The sequence below is a fragment of the Prunus dulcis genome, chromosome 1 (assembly GCF_902201215.1).
Source record: "Prunus dulcis chromosome 1, ALMONDv2, whole genome shotgun sequence".
Classification (NCBI taxonomy): domain Eukaryota; kingdom Viridiplantae; phylum Streptophyta; class Magnoliopsida; order Rosales; family Rosaceae; genus Prunus; species Prunus dulcis.
The window spans coordinates 2,675,494-2,693,400 of record NC_047650.1 but is presented as its reverse complement, the minus strand read 5'-3'; the positions used below and the strand labels follow the sequence as shown (position 1 = coordinate 2,693,400).

The following is a 17,907-nucleotide window of genomic DNA, read 5'->3' as shown; positions in this document are numbered from 1 at the left end:
TGTACACAAACTCAAGATCCGCTATGAGCACGTTCACAGACAGATATAGGTATCCAAGTCACATAACCATTGCCCAAAATAATAATAATATAAAGTAGAGAATATATGTAAAAGTAGACAAGGAGAGAATTAGAATGTGTATGTGATATTCTGATAATGTATTGTGTGTTATTGTGTGTATATCAAATTTGAAGGAGGAGTGGCCTTTTATAGGCATCCAAAAACATGTACCTTCACCAACCATAAAAGTTCACCAACCAAAAAATTAAGGCATTCACCAATCAGAAATAAAACCTAAATATTAAATATTTATAACCCCCACAATAAATAAAATAAAACAACCAAAGTAATTAAATAAATAAAACGGTTAAATTTTTAAAACCTTTTAAAATTCCAACACATTAGTCCTTCCATTAACTGTCTCTCTAAAAACGAGGAAGCCAAATCAACAGACATTGCAAAAAAAAGAGCTTCATCCTAATTACACGAAAAACATCCATTGAAACAAAGCTTTCTCGCCACCATAAACGCTCTCAGACTCAGTTATCAACTTCCTGCATCTACACAAAACCCAAAAAGCAAACGAGACAAACTGGAGAGAGCCTAAGGACATAAGTGAAGGAAGTTAAGGTTCCACCCCAAAACCAATTGGCAATAGGAGAATTGATTGAAATTGTATTAAAAATAGGAAATTCAATTTAGGATGCTAGGTAGTAGATATTCATGAGAAGCGAAAATTGAGAGAGATTAGAGAGGGAAGAGAACAAGCAGGGGAGAAAGGCTTTGAGGAAATGGTAACAGTAACGTCAGTTAGAAAAATAAAACTTTATGATGTAATGATCTGTCATATTTTAAGTCATTGGACCATTGTAATAGTCGAGATGAAGCCAAATACGGGTAAATGCGTGGACTCTAAATGCATAGGCTAGGGATCTAGTATAACTTTACACTTAACGATTTTATATTTATAGCGTTACATATATAATTGCGATTGACTTTTTAAGATAGCGTATATTTAGCCTTAACATTCTGCCACTAATGGAATACTTAATTCTAAGCTAAGTATAGAGTTTAAGACTTTAAATTGTATTATTGTCAATGGCTATGCTCAATCACCTCAGTGACCAAAGTATTGCCGTGAATGGATTAGGAGGACCAAACCATAGAAGGAGAAAAAAGGAGGACCGTTTTAGAAAATTGCTTTGTTTGTTAAATTACTTCGTACTAATTGTATAGAATTAATAATGAGAACAAGACATCCGTGTTGTGTGTGAGAGTTTAATATGCTATCGCCTCTTTCAATAGAAAAGATCCTTAAAAAAAAAAAATGAGAACAAGACATCTGTAAAATAATTAAAAACTCGATATATAAATATAGCCAGTTCATGGAGATTCGGTTCCGGTTCACTGATTTGCCAGTTCAAATTCTTATCCTTAACGAGAAGTTAGGGCCGGCTAACCTTTTTCTTTTTCTAGGCAGTAAGGGTTGGTTTCTCTAAGTTTGATTTTTCAAACCATCCCATAATTAGTTTGAAAATCAAACAGTACATGACATCAAAATGTCAGGAAAAACGAGTGGATACTAGTAATTGAAAGCCAGAATTAGATTGAATTTTTCAAACCATCCCATTGCATTATTTGGGACTCATGACCCACTACTAATAATATCAATATTGTCCTCAACTTAACTACTTGTTTAGCAGTTGTGAGATTTTATACAAAAAGTCTCGATGTTATTAATAGTGGAATCATTCATTATATGAAGTATTTGATTTTGTTAAGTTTCTGATGTGGGACTTCAATATTCTTCAACATCACTCTCCTCATTCTTCCTTTGATTTTTTTTTTCCTACACGAATCATAAATCTCATCCAACGGTGTTTTAAGGTTCACACCTAAAAAATAATCCTTCGTATGAGAATTTATCAAAAATAGCCAAAACTTGACCCCTAATTTCAAAAATGTTAGTTTTTGTAAAAAATTTCAAATATAGAAGAAAACTCACCTAAATAGACACAAATACCCTCAAATTTAAAACCAACATAAACCTAAAAAAGAAAACCCTATTAGATTGGGAATCTTTGTACGTAGAGTGCAGTTCTTCCTTGGTTCTTCGTTCAATTTCTTCTTTGTTACTTCGTTTCTTCGTTTATTCTTCATACTATATTTATAAAATTTCAATTCTAATTTTTCTAACTTAATGTCCATGGTTGCAACATTTCTGTTAATGGACTCTTGAGCCCTATTCAAAGTGCTATGATTTAATATCATCAATTCACTTTGAGCCTGCATCAAAGGTTAGTGCTGATAGGCTTGGAAAATTATTGAGTCTAGTAATATGATGATTCTGACATATGTGTAGCAAAAGATGCTTGTGCTGCATGTAGGCATGGAGAAATTTCGTGCTACCCAATGTGTTCAAAATATTATACTACAAACTCATTGGTAATTGCGTATGCAGAACCTATATGGCTAGTTGGGGATCAAACAGATTGGGTGGTGCTTGATGATGTACGAGATAGAATTGTGCTACCACCAATTACACGAAGAAGGCACGGCAGGCGTAAGGAAAAGAGAATCCCATCACGAGGAGAAAAACCATCAACTCGTAAGTGTTCAATATGTGGTTCAATTGGCCATTATCGACAAACTTGCAAGAATCCAATTGCACTTCATCCTACCTCATAGACGGAGTGGTGTAATATTTTTCTCTTTAACTTTATGAATTGTAATGAATGAATATTTAATTATATATTTTTTTAATGTAGATCATTTTATTGAATTTTTTGTTCTACAGACTACCTCTAAATTTGTGACAATTTTTAAAGAATTAAAGTTATGTGAAATTTTTATTTTTTTTTTGGGGTGAAAGATGAGGAAATTATACTTGTGCATTGATTCAATCATTTTCTGAATTTTTGGTTCTAAATACTTTTTTTTGCCAAATAAATACATACATTTTATTTGGAGAAAATGGAAGAGAAGAAGAATAGAGATATGCAGACAGGAGAAGAAGAGAGAGCGAGAGAGAGAGAGAGAGAGAGAGAGAGAGAGAGAGAGATATATATATATATATATATATATAGAGAGAGAGAGAGAGAGAAGAAGAAAGAAAAAAAAAGGAAAGGAAAAGAGAGGGAGTGATGTTGGAGACAAACGGAAGAAGGAAAAAAATAAAATAAAAAAAATATAGGTGATTGGAAAAGTGTTTGAAGGAAATATTTCAAAGTTTTATTTAGTAAGGTTTCTTTTTTAGGTTTATGTAAGTTTTAAATTTGAGGATATTTGTATCTATTTAAGTGAGTTTTCTGCTATATTGAAATTTTTACAAAAACTGACATTTTTGAAATTTTATAAATTCTCCCTTCGCATAGTGATTAAGAAGGTAGAAATATAAAAGAAGAAAAAGAAAAGTAAGATCTTAGTCGACGAAGATTGGGAAGAGACAAGAGAAAAGCCCCCTTAAAAAAGTAAGATCTTCTGATTCGATGGCATTTATCCCTTCATCAGCGGAAGAGACAGATGATATCCGATATTCGGGTCCAATACATGACATCAAAACGTCAAGAAAACCGAGTGAACACTGGTAATTGAAAGCTAAAATTAGATTGAATATAATATTGACGTGAATGGACCTAACCACTATAGAGAAAGCAAAATACACGGCGGTGGGATGAACATTGTGGGAATAACCCAAACAAATAAACAAATACACTTTCGTTTTGCAATAATCCTTAACAATTTTCTGTAAAAACAAGATTAGTAAATATATTACGTTATTATATATATAATATAAAATATGAGCATCCAACACAAAACCAATTTAGATCGAGAGGCTCAAGATCTTTCAAGAATCTTGTAATGTGTCTCACTATATATTTGGTCGCAAGTCGGATCTCTCCTTTCTCTGATTTTTACCTTTTAGGTAGAGCCATACAGACTATGACGGGGTTAGATAGAGAGCACATGTCCTTCGGCTAATTGGTCCGCAAGCAGCCATCAAATTCACCAAATCCATGAGGGAAATCAAGAAACGCGGCTGCTGAAGACTCAGTTTTTTCCACTACAAGACGATTTAACCAGAAATGAAATATCAAACTGTTGGAAAGCAACGAATTTTGTGACCATTGCTCAACTCTATACATATTTTATTACAAAAGGGAACGGAGATATAATATTCACAACTTTGTTCCCTAATTGATTCCAGAAATTTTGCATTGTTCCAATAGTGATATAGTACGTTGAAAATAGATAGTAAAAGATGAAAGTGAAATAATACCGTACCTATAGTGATTCAGTGATACATCTTTTTTCACCGTTGGAAGAGATATTAAATTTTAATGCCTAATGCTAACAAAGTCTAGCCCAGTAAAGAAGCCATTTACTTGCACACTAGTCCCATACCACCTTGGTTAGCAAATATATTTATTTCTTCATTAACGCTAAGCTGACATATCAATGGCTTGGCCTCAGTTCCCTAAGTAGTCCCATTGGAAGAGTCCTGATACCAACACAAACCATGTTAGATATTTTTTTAGGATATTTTTTATTGAGAGGGGCGATAGCATGCTAAACTCTCACACACTATACGGATACTACGACTTGAACCCAGAACTTGTCTGATAAAGTAAATACTCCAAATTACTACACTAATGGATCCTTTGCAAACCATGTTAGATTTTAATAACATAGCTTGGGAGACGAGAATAGAAACACTCGTTTCCAATTATCTTCACACCACAAGGATGATAAGTGACAAAACTAACGACAACGGAGGAGAGGAAAATAATAAAGAAAGATGGGGGAAAAGTCCACATACAAAAGTCATTCAATGTGGAAAATTAAACCAGCCTAAATTATATAGACCATGGAACGCATAATGTAGACTCAAATTAACTTAAATTCACAAAAAAATCCACAATCTTTTTTAAAAGATTAATGCTAGACGAACACAAATTCAAATCTCCACATTTTGGAAGACTGAATCATTTGTTTTTATCTACACCGACAAGTTGGTACTATTTTCAACTAGTAAAATACTGTCATGTCATTTTCCATTAAATATTACTCAATTTTTATTTACAGTTACCATTATTGCAATCAATAATCAATTGGTCAGATTATTTATAAAGAATTTGTTGCTCAAATGATTAAGAGAATTTACTATTTACACTTGAGATTCTCTATCAACAATCATCCGTACCAATTGAAAATCTTACTTCTCTGTCAACGAGAGTTGGTTGAGTTGATAAGAATCATTCTCTTTGCTATCAAGGCTTATATTCGGGTTCTGTTGCCGAAAATCCCTCTTAAGGGGTAATCTATAAAAACTAAAAAAAGAGCTAAGACCTCTATGTAAGTCCTCAAGAAAACTTTGATATGTCCCGACTCTAAGATGGTGTAGCCTCCCCTCTTCTAAACTTTTATTCAGCCAAAAAAAATCGTACTTTTCTTCTCATGAATTTGAAAATCCTTGACTGTTAACTATGAAACAAAATGACCAAGATCTTTTGACACGTATTGCCGACACAGGCCTGAGAGCACTATAAATAGCAAACGATGCCGTCTAGATCTTATACCATCACAAAAACACAAACACCATGAGTTACTCAAAGTTGCTTGTGCTATTGTTTGGCCTGGTGGTTCTCATCACTTCGTCTCTAGCTGAGTACAATGAAAAACCCAAGCCACCCACTCCTTCTCCTATTTACAAGCCCCCAGCTCCCATCAAGAAGCCATCACCACCAATAGTGCCCAAACCCAAACCACCAACTCCTTCTCCTATTTACAAGCCCCCAGCTCCCCCAGCTCCCATCAAGAAGCCATCACCACCAATAGTGCCCAAACCCAAACCACCAACTCCTTCTGCTATTTACAAGCCCCCAGCTCCCATCAAGAAGCCATCACCCCCAGTTTATAACAAGCCATCACCACCAATAGTGCCCAAACCCAAACCACCAACTCTGCCTCCTAGAGTGGTGAGGCCACCACCATCCTCACCTTATGGCAAACCACCAAGCACTCAGCCTCCTATTGTACATTCACCGCCACCTACGCCGGTGACCAAGCCACTTCCACCACCTTATCCTAAGACACCAACTCTCCCTCCTGTTGTGAAACCACCCACACCTAGTTACCCTAAACACCCTCCTCCAATCAAGGCTCCTCTACCCCCACAAAAGCCAGAAGGGAAGAAACCTCCTCCTCCAACTCCATATAAGAAGAAGCCTCCCCCATACTACAATCCACCCCAGAACCCCTGAACTCCACCTGTCCATCTCAACTAGTGAGTTAGAATAAATGAGAGAGAGCCAGTTGCTTGCTAGAAATAAGAGTTCTGGACACCAACTCATTTTACAGCAGCTTCTAGTGTGACTCCACATTATAATTACTAGTTATTTGAATGAAATTTTCATGTCATGTGGTTATGTATCAGCAAGTTGTTTCTTCACTTGTGGCTGATTGAGCATGTTGTTTCTTGCTTTATATATGTATGCAATATCAATTTCCAACTGCAGTAATACTATTACTTGTGTTTTATGATATTGTAAAATTGGTTGGTTGATATTGTATATGTTTTTAAATGACAAAACCCACCATGATAAACAAAGCTTTCACAACATACAGAGAATGATTGGTCCGCAAACACAATAATCCACATCACGAAATTCACTATAAATATAATGCCAGCTTCATCAATGGAAGAGCATATATATGTGTGTGTGAATCTAGCAGCAGACAATGGCAACAAAAAGTAGTTCAATATATATATATTTTTTGACAAATAGAAACCGAAATTCAATTATGTTCTTCAAAATCAATCAACATGGTAGTTTAAGAAAGTACTAAAATTTCAATAACTCAATTGAATGGTTAAATGATATCGGATTCAAGTGATTTTTTGTAGAGGTGATCTTTGAATAATTATCTAAAAAATAAACGGTTTAGATTAGTAAAATACAATGTGGAGTGAGCCCTACAAAGGTGTCTCCTAAATAAGATTATATGAGGGATCCCTCAATGGAAGCTCTCTTTATATATATAGGGTCCCCTGCGAATTGTTTTTCAACGATCCAAACCATCTATTTCTTAAGCCTACAATTATAGATCATCCTTGAAAAAAAAAAATTGGACAAATCGGAAACTATTTCAATATTCAATTGTGTCATACAAAATTAATTAACACAGTGCTTCAAGAAAGTACTAAAATTTCAATATTTCAATTGAATTGTCAAATGATATCGGATTCAAATGATTTTTTGTAGAGATGATCTTTGAATGAATATCTAAAAAATAGATGGTTAGAATTAGTGAAATACAACAAAGAGTGTACCCTACAAGGTGTCTCTCAAATAAGCTTATTTAAGAGATCCCTCAACTCAAACTCCATATATATATATATATATATATATTCTGTCACTGATTTTCTTACTAGAGAATTCCTGCATGGAAAACAATGGCAGAAAGAAGAAAAGAAAAAGACAAGCAAAAGAGTCAAGTTGGTCAGTCTAGTCAACCCCAGTCACTCCGAGTCCTCCCTCCATCATTGAGTCAAGCCAAACAAGAGTCACCTGCTCAGATCATCCCTTTCCGGGATGTTCTCCCATTCAAATTAGAAACAAATTTGCCAACCTAGGAGCCACAGTCGGCCAAGTTCGCCCCAGTTTTCAGTCTGCCCTAATATCCAGTCATGATCCCTTCCAAGATATTGCTCCGTCTAATCTTCCAGTTGCCTCTTATCATAAGACGTCTCCATACATGATCAAATAAAGGCTTATATTGTTTTCTCAAATTCTTATAGAAATCAGAAACATAATTTAGAGATCCTAGAAATCTCTGGAGTTGACTTTTGTCTAGGATTTGATCAGGAAATTTATCAGCAAATTGGATAACTTGATCTATGGGGCTAATCTGTGACTGACAGATATTAAACCCAAGAAATCTCACATTAGTTTGGAATAACTTAATTTTCTTAGCAGATACGACTAATCCATTTGTTTGACTATTTGTAAGAACTTATGCAAATTTTTCTAGTGTTGTTCTATTGACTCAGAAAATATAGGTACATCATCAATATAGACTATGGAAAAGTGATTGAATGGAATAAAAATCTCATTCATTATATTTTGAAACTCACTGGGTGCATTTTTAAGACCAAATGGCATAACATTCCACTCATAATGACCAAATGGGGTAACGAAAGCAGTTTTATATCTATCAGACTCACAAATTTGGATTTGCCAAAATCCACTCTTCATATCAAATTTAGAAAAGATGACTGACTTCTCTAAACGATTAATTAAATCTCTTTTATTGGGGATTGGATATCTAATCCATTCTAAAATAGTATTAAGCGGTTTGTAATTAATGACTAATCTTGGGACTTCGCGTTCTAATTCAGCATTTTTCTGGACATAGAAAGCAGGACAAGACCAAGGTGACTTACTCTTACGGATTATTCCTTTTTCAAGTAATTCAGTAATCTCAGTTTTACAAAATTTCATTAATTCTTGGCTCATTTGAATTGGTCTGGCTTTAGTGGGGATATTTTTTTCACTAAAGGATTTGACATAAGGAAGGCTGACTACATGCTGTTTCCTATGCCAAAAGGCATTGGGCAACTCAGAACAAACTTCTTGTTTTAATTTTTCTTCAAACTGTCGAATTTGTGACTGTAAAGACTCATAACTAAGCTGTTGCTCAATTCTTTTTTATTTAACTTCGTCCTGGAGGAATTTTAGTTGCTTATCTTCATTTTGAATGACTCTGACTGTTTTAGTGACTGCATTCTTTTGTAATTCTTTTAAATTATGTAACTCTGGTTTACTCAGGAATTCAAACTTAACCTTTTCTCCTAAACAGGTGGAAATGACTCCATCATGCTCTACCTGGAAAGGATATAAAAGAGCAATAAAAGGTAAACCTAAGATGACTTCATCAGTAATGTTCTTAACTAAGACAAAAGAGGTCTTAAAACAGATTTTATTTTGACAGACATGGGCTTTAGGAATCTCATAATTCAACTGGAGTGACTTTCCTGAAGATGTGCTCAAAGACTCTTTTGACTCAGTAAACCTAAACCAGCCACTTGGTTTGACTAATCTTGGGACTCCGCATTCTAATTCAGCATTTTTCTGAACATAAAAAGCAGGACAAGACCAGGATGACTTACTCTTACGGATTATTCCTTTTTCAAGTAATTCAGTAATCTCAATTTTACAAAATTCCATTAATTCTTAGCTCATTTTATATATATATATATATATATATATATATATATATATTTGTACATCTCTTTTTAAGCATCCCTTTCTTCTTTACTTCATCAGTGGCCATGATCTGCTTAAGGAACAAATTTTCTAGGATGGAAAAATGTGGGTCATGTTAATTCAGTCTTTTGAATGGCATTATTCCTCAATTAATTTAGGCCATAAGCCCACAAAACCGAATTTCTTTATTTTTCACATCGAGCAATAATATTTTCCATTTGAGACTGACCCTACCTTCAAATGAGAAGGACCCAACCAGCTCCAACTCAAAAATCAAACAAATTAAACATTAAACGACGTCAAACGCAGAAAGAGGCACAACCCAAATAATTTAGAAATAGCCCAAAGAACAAGGCAATATAACTAAGCCCAAAGAACAAGAAAAGGGCTCCAACCTCCGCTGGGTTGCAAACAAAACAGGGAGGCCGAAATCTAACGGCCCAGAAACTTATTGGCCCAACCAAAAGATAAACAAAATCTTTGCATTGTTCCAACTCTCTGGCCCGTTTGGTTTGCAGATTTCATGCGAATGAAATTTCCATGTCTAATCCTACAAGATGGGAATGACGGACGTTCATTCCCATCATTGGGAACGCTGGGAAGTGAGAATTAGGTAAATCCATTTTCTCGCTTTCCTATGTGTGGTTTGTGCAGTATTATGAATGAAAAGTTTTTCAGTTTTTATTAGTATTATTTTAATATAAGCGATAGTCTAAGTCCTACAAAAGGGTTTCTCACATCCACACTACTAAAGTGCCATCTATATTCAAACATGAGACAACTGACCTGCAAGTCAATGCTCTTTTCCACTGGACTAGACCCTATTTTAAGGGTCAATAGACTAGACGAAGAGTTTCCCAAGGAGCACTAAAGGTATGAAATTCTCTCTACATTAGATTTTCATACTAATGAGTTAGGTATAACATTCTAAAGAATGCATTTGCCAAATATGGAAATGCCATTACTAAACTCCTAAACCTTGAACTAAACAATCCATCTATATCTTAGAATCTCATTAGACTAACTTTACTGCCAAGCCATCTTTAATAGGCACTACACCAACATCATTTTTTAAAAAAAATTAACGAAAAAGGGATTTAAATTTGAAACCTCTTCTTGTTTTCAGAAGAAGAAAAAAAGTACTAATAGATTAAGGGCAATATGATCACACGTGTCATATTGGTTACATAGAATGTTTTCTTGTGGAGGGCAATCAAATCAATATCAAGATTTTGATGGAAAATTGCTTTCAAAAGTTTCTCAAAGTCGCTTGTGCTATTGTTTGGAGATTGTGCTATAGTAGAAGAGAAACTTAATTGTGTGCAAGGACTGAAATATCGATAATATCGTTGAAATATTAAGGATATTTTCTTTTTTCGACAGGGAGATATTTTGGAACAGATCTGTGTACTTATCATATAAATATCGATAATATCGTGAAAATTTCGGGAAAATTTCGACACAAATAATATCCTTCAATTAACATCAACATTTGATCAAAATATCGTGATAATAGTGATAATAATGTAATATGGACATGGAATAGAAAAAAAAATTTGAAAAGGCTTGTACGCGTGTAAGCATGGGGATTCGAACCCGTGCCACTTCAATTCTTCCTCCAATGCCTTATCCCCCACACTGCTAATGACTTTTTTATATGCAAAACCAACTCTTTCTTTACCCTTCGTATCCCATGCCTTTTGGGATAGAATCAAGCGGCTCATGAAAAGAATCTGATGCCCAATCTTCAAATGATTTTGCTTATGAGCAACGTCAACCAATCTTGGGTCTTTATTGGTGACATGTTAACAATTACATGCAAAGCTATTTTGGAAATTTATCATTTGATGACTACTCTTCATAGTACACGTACTCTACACATAGAGACGATGAAGACAATGAAAATTTGAATCTCATAGGAACTCTATGTGGTATTAAGTCACTCATACATCTTACCATGCAATATATAAAGTGTAAAATATTATAGTAAATCATTATGAATAAATGATTATGGGCATTTAATCTTTTTTCATTAATTACTACATATTTTCTGCACTCACAGTGTTTGTTAGCTCGCTATATAATCAACTTAAATAAATCAAAATAATAGATAATTGACAAAATAAACAACCTCTAAAGTTTGAATCAAAATTTTCTTACAATTTCAGTGGTTTTTATTCAATTTTTTTCGATATCGATAATTTTCCGATATTTCCGTATTTTTGGACCTCCGATATTTCCTAAACCCTTGATATTTTAGACCTTTTTTTATAGAAGAAGATTTCATTAATAAGCCAAAAAGGCATACAAAGGCTAGCATGAATACAATAGCCCCATTAAAACCTTATTAGGAAAACCACTTTAGACAAACCCCAGGATAGGAAAGAATACCACCCATGCCAAGGACTAAGACCCGAACCACAAAAGACCATTACAAGAATAGAAAAAAAAAAATCAATTAAACACTAACACAGTAGACTCATAAAGAGAACCACATCGCATCCCAATTGTCAAAAGAAGCCTTTTATGAGATAAACTCATAGTCATTTGACTGCCTACGAACTACAAAAACACACAAATGACAGAAACCCAAGAAAGCACACAGTTGAAGAGCATAAAATTATAATAAGAGAGGCCTCTTAAAAGCACTCCAACTCAACTCAGAACATGACAAAAGAACTCCTATGACCAAACATAGGTCTTTGGGCTGCACAGAGTAGAGACAAGCTGCAAATGAGCAACAAAACAATGGAAAATGACAGCAAAACATATGCTAAAACAGAAGACGAAACCCCTCAGAGGGCACACCACCACATGCCAACAACTACAACCACCGTCGATGCTGCCACGATCGTTGAAACAAAGACAAAACGTTAGCCACCAAGTATCCCAACTCTCCTGAAGAGAGACCCAATCCAGCATCACTACTGTTGCAGTGTCACATCCTTGATTGGCTCGGCCGTAGCACGATATTGTCCGCTTTGGGCCCCCTGCCCTTACGATTTTTGTTTCTGGGAACTTATGAGCAACTTCCCAATGGGTCACCCATCCTGATATTACTCTAGCCCAAACTTGCTTAACTTTGGAGTTGCCATGACTCCGAAGCCATTGAGCTCCCAAAAGGCCTCGTGCTAGATGGAGGTGAGCATGTACATATAACTCACATCATCCCATCTCCGTAAGTCGATGTGGGATGTTACATGTAGCCACCAAGACAGAGACAACACCAGCCACCTAGAACAGTGCAAAAATAGCCAAACAAAAAAAAACACACAAACATACCTAGATCCAAATAAATCAAGGCCAAAAGCCCAAGATCTAAGTAGATCTAGAGAGGAGAAGAGGAATGGGAGATAAGGGCCAGCAAGAGCCCCAAGGAAAGTGGAAAGAGGGGGAAAGAGGATGAGAGGAATGGAAAAAGATGGGAGAGAGGATAGGAATAGAGAAGATGGGCATAGGGGAGGAGCGGCAATGGACACCTCCCCTAGCTTAAGAATGGTTGGTTGTCAGCAAGGAGGGAGAGAGAGAGAGAGAGGCTAAGGTTTTTAAATTTTTCTTTAACCTTGAACGAGTCCAATATTTTCTCAATATTTTAGACCTTGCTTATGTGCAATGGGTATAGCACTGTTTTGCTATCCTCTATCAATCATGCTATGCCACGCGTGATAATTTTTTCACTTGGCATAGCGTGATTGGTCAGGAATAGGAAACCCGTGATATTCCCGTTCCATATAAGTTTTTCTCATAGTAGAGAGGCCATGCCACCTGTCAAATCAATAAGTTCTTTACAGATGTAAGCCAATTGGCTGTGGTAGTAAGCCGGCCCCTCCTGCAGTGAAGCTCAAATTCCCTTCTCCATAAATTAGATTAATTTAGAATTATATTATATTTATATAAAAAAAACACCAAGTTCTTCACCTCCCATTGTGAGACCACAACCTCATCATGCCAAACCCCCAACTCTACCTCCTAAGAGTCCTGAATCCTACCAGCACAGGGAAAGATATATATTAAATTCACTCCAGCTCCATATATAATTAGAAGCTGCCCCCATACTACAAGACAACCCCACACCCCAAACTCAACACCACATATTCATCCAAATTAATGACCATAAACTAATTATTAGTGTTTGTAACCAATGCTCATGTCATCATCATTATGTTTGGACAAGTTGGTGTTCTAATTTGCTTTGTATCCGAGGGAGCATATGTTCAGATTCTCTTTGTTTAAAAAACAATTATTTCCCAAGTGAGTAAGTTTTATTCATAAAATTTAAGCTTATATTCTAAATTATACCATGTTGAACAAAGGTTTCAGAACATACAAAGAATTAGAATCGGTTGGCAAACAGAACTAGCAAAATCAGGAAATCTTCAATAAATTTAATCTCAAACATTTTCATCACTAGCAGACTACAAGTTTATGAACAAAGCAGCATAAAGGCACGGTACTAAACAGAAAATACGGATTCAAAATTTGTTTATATTAAATAATTATGGTATCAACTAGTTTATGATTTTATGGGTAGCTGTATTCACTTAGTTGAATGGGGTTTCAAGTTTGAATCATATGATTACGATTACAATTATGTATATAGCGTAAATCTGTTGAATTTGAATTAACAAGTTGCAATAGTCTTGCTCCAGAGATAGTGCAAATCAGGTGTTTCAATCCTTCTATTGAGAGATTCCTCAAATAATTTTATTTCAAGTAGAACCTTTAGGGTATCCTACGAATATTTTTCTAACAATCCAAATCTATTTTTGAAATCTTCATTTATACATCATCTTTGCAAAAATTACATAAATCAGAAACCATTTAGACATCTAATTGTGTCCTACAAAATCAATGAACACGGTGCGTCAAGAAATTATTAAAATTTCAATAATTTAATTGAGTGATCAAATGATATCGGATTCAAGTGATTTTTTTTAGAGATAATTGGGATTAATGAATTGCAATATATGGTGGGCCCTACAAAGGTGTATCTCAAATAAACTTATTTAAGGAATCGCTCAACGGAAGCTATATATATATATATTCATGATTTAAATTACCACACCACAATAAATTTATTTCTTCTACTCCTTGAATATCAAAGTAAGTAACCATGCATAAAGCATGATACCAATTAAGATTCACTAATGACTCACAGACGTATAAAGAAGATATTAGTATGCTTTTTGGACGCAGTTAATAATACCCTTTGGCTGGCATTCCTACACTTTTAGCCTTAACATTCTGCCATTAATGGAATATTTAACCGAAGCTAAGTTTAGAGTTTAAGACTTTAAAATGTATTATTGTCAATGGCTATTTCCAGCAAACCGAATTTCTTTATTTTTCACGAGCAAAACTATTTCCAGCAATAATATGTTCTATTTGAGAGTGACCCTTCAATTGAAAGGGACCCAAAAAGTCATAAATAGCCCAAAATAAGTAAATAAACTTAAGCCCAAAGAACAACAGAAGGGCTCCAACCATAAAAATACCTACGACCAACAGTATCAAAACAAAACAAAACAATCCCTCAATTTTAGATCATAAAATTCCTATCGGAAAATGTATAATGTGAAACCTTACAATATCTTTTTGGGTCTATAACATTCAAATCCATCGGCCTGCCAAAAAATAAAAGGAAACCAAGAGCCTAACGAACCAAAAAGGAAGGCTCAAACCTAAAACCCAGAAACAGGAAAAGATATACAAAATGTTTTGCCTTGTTCTAGCTCTCTACAGTCATAATATCATAAGACTAACTTTACCCTCAAACTGTTTGAGGGGGAAATTAAGAGGAACAGGGTTTCAATTCGACGCATCTTTTTGTATTAGGAAAATAAATACTACTCGACTAAGAGTTAGTTCACCACACAAATATCACATGGATTGCAGAGAAATCTTCTTTTTGAAGGGCAGTCAAGTCCGTTGGAAATATGAGTGCTAAATTGCTATAAATAAACAAAATAAACACTGCACATAAAACAGATTTTTACAAAAGGAGAATTGAATTAGAAGAACCTTGATTGAGTCGAGGCAAGTGTTGGACACTTTGACCTTAAGACGAATTACGCCCCACAACGGTGCTTGTGGTTCACTAGCGTTCGCCTTCCAGGATACAACGACTCCCCTCCTTGTGAAAGAAGCACTGCAATTCACAAGGAACTTTGAACCAAATTATGCAGGAACCTCTCTTTATGAAAACTATAATGCTTTCTATATATGAAAGTCTGTATGTAGAGAATTAACCTGAATGAATAAAACTGCAGGAGGATTGCTCTATTTATAGATGATGAAATACCTTTTCTAAAAATGTATCTCAATCTGAAAAGGGAAACAATGCATCCCTTGGTCTGAAGAGTTGTCACCCCTCATGTGAAGATGTCTTTAACCCAAGAGTCATGTCTTTAACCCAATAAATTTTATTAATTTCCATTCAAATAGAAAAACCAATATTAGTTAATATTAAATTTTCCAACAAAGTCAATCTCAGGGTTTTGGTGGAAATTAAAAGGGTTTTGATGACCACACAAACCCTATAGTGAGACCACCACCACCACCTCATCATGCCAAACCCCCAACTCTACTTCCTATATTTTGAAGAGTGGATGAATACTACCAGCAGCACAAGGGAAGACATAAACTTTAATATTGGATACTTAACCCTAAGCTAAGCTTGGAGTTTAGACTTTAAATTTATGTATTATTGTCAATGCCTACTTCTCAATCACCTCAGTGGTATTGCCGTGAATAGAACGGGAGGACCAAACCAAAGAAGAAGAAAAAAGGATGCCCGTTGGTATTTTTGTTAAAAAATTATGTATTATTATTTTTAGAAAACTTATGTATTATTTTGTTCTGTCCTTTTATGACAATTTTATCTCTCCTCATTCTCATTCATTTTCAGAGTGGGCAATTAGCCTAAACTCTTTTGACACGAGTAAGATTTAATATCTGCTACTTCATAGCTCAATGATAAGAGTATAAGTTTTTCTATTTAAATCCTACATCGTATTTGTGTGTATGTGAGAGAAATTTCATTCTCCTGTAGTTTATAATATCACTTATACTATAAATAAATAAATAAATAAAGAAAAAACCAATATGCATTACATTTTGAACGTTCTCTAGCATATATCAAACAAGCAACTGCCCAAATTCTCCAACTTATGATCTCAATTAATGTTGCATGGACCTCTAATCTATAACAATCACCACCCACCCTATTTAGCAAAATTATAAATACAATTACCAATCACCCATACCACTATAAAAGGATGCTCCATATGATCTTTGTAACTTCATAAGCTCAAAGATGAGTTACTTAAAATTTCTTGTGCTATTGATGGGAGTGGTGGTTCTCATCACTTCATGTCTTGCTGAAGAACATCATGAGCAACTCAAGCCACCTACTAGTACTATACCTAATAGTGCTATTACATTGATACTACCCCCTATTTTTCTAAGACCACCACCACCACCAAACAATCCGCAACCACCCAACAAATCGCCTCCACCCCCTCCAAGTAATCCACCACCACCTCCAAGAAGTCCGCCACCATCACCTCCAAGAAGTCCGCCACCATCACCTCCAAGAAGTCCGCCACCTTCCCCTCCAAGAAGTCCGCCACCACCACCTCCAAGAAGTCCGCCACCTCCCCCTTCAAGAAGTCCGCCACCACCTTCTCCAAGAAGTCATCCACCACATTCTCCAAGAAGTCCGCCACCACCACCTCCAAAAAGTCTGCCGCCTCTCCCTCCAAGAAGTCCTCCGCCTCCACCTCCAAGAAGTCCTCCGCCACCACCTCCAAGAAGTCCGCCGCCACCCTCTCCAAGAAGTCCGCCGCCACCACCTCCAAGAAGTCCGCCGCCTCCCCTTCCAAGAAGTCCGTCGCCTCCTCCCCCTCCAAGAAGTCCGCCGCCACCACCTCCAAGAAGTCCGCCGCCTCCTCCCCCTCCAAGAAGTCCGCCGCCACCACCTCCAAGAAGTCTGCCGCCTCCTCCTCCTCCCCCTCCAAGAAGTCCGCCGCCACCACCTCCAAGAAGTCCGCCACCTCCCCCTCCAAGAAGTCCGCCGCCACCACCTCCAAGAAGTCCGCTGCCTCCTCCTCCTCTAAGAAGTCCGCCGCCACCACCTCCAAGAAGTCCGCCACCACCACCTCCAAGAAGTCCGCCTCCTCCCCCTCCAAGAAGTCCGCCACCTCCCCCTCCAAGAAGTCCGCCCCCACCACCTCCAAGAAGTCTGCCGCCTCCTCCCCCTCTAAGAAGTCCGCCGCCACCACCTCCAAGAAGTCCGCCACCTCCCCCTCCAAGAAGTCCGCCGCCACCACCTCCAAGAAGTCCGCCGCCTCCCCTTCCAAGAAGTCCGCCGCCACCACCTCCAAGAAGTCCGCCGCCACCACCTCCAAGAAGTCCGCCGCCTCCCCTTCCAAGAATCCGCCGCCTCCTCCCCCTCCAAGAAGGCCGCCGCCACCACCTCCAAGAAGTCCACCGCCACCACTTCCGAGAAGTCCGCCGCCACCACCTCCAAGAAGTCCGCCACCACCACCTCCGAGAAGTCCACCGCCACCACCTCCAAGAAGTCGGCCAACTCCCCGTCCAAGTAGTCCGCCACCTCCTAATGCAAGAAGTCCGCCAC

The 17,907-nt window shown here is 36.7% G+C and overlaps 1 protein-coding gene across 2 annotated transcripts; it reads left to right on the top strand.

Moving 5' to 3' along the window:
- Nucleotides 1-5,590: 5,590 nt before the first annotated feature.
- Nucleotides 5,591-6,538, top strand: LOC117614356 (proline-rich extensin-like protein EPR1). Of its 2 annotated transcripts, XM_034343140.1 has the most exons (2): nt 5,591-5,785; nt 5,873-6,538. In XM_034343140.1, the coding sequence occupies exons 1-2, from the start codon at nt 5,601-5,603 to the stop codon at nt 6,261-6,263; spliced, it is 576 nt and encodes a 191-aa protein (XP_034199031.1). In that variant the 5' UTR covers nt 5,591-5,600; the 3' UTR covers nt 6,264-6,538. The 2 variants fall into 2 exon arrangements, with proteins under 2 accessions (XP_034199031.1, XP_034199029.1); XM_034343138.1 differs by having other exon boundaries at nt 5,591-6,538.
- Nucleotides 6,539-17,907: the final 11,369 nt, after the last annotated feature.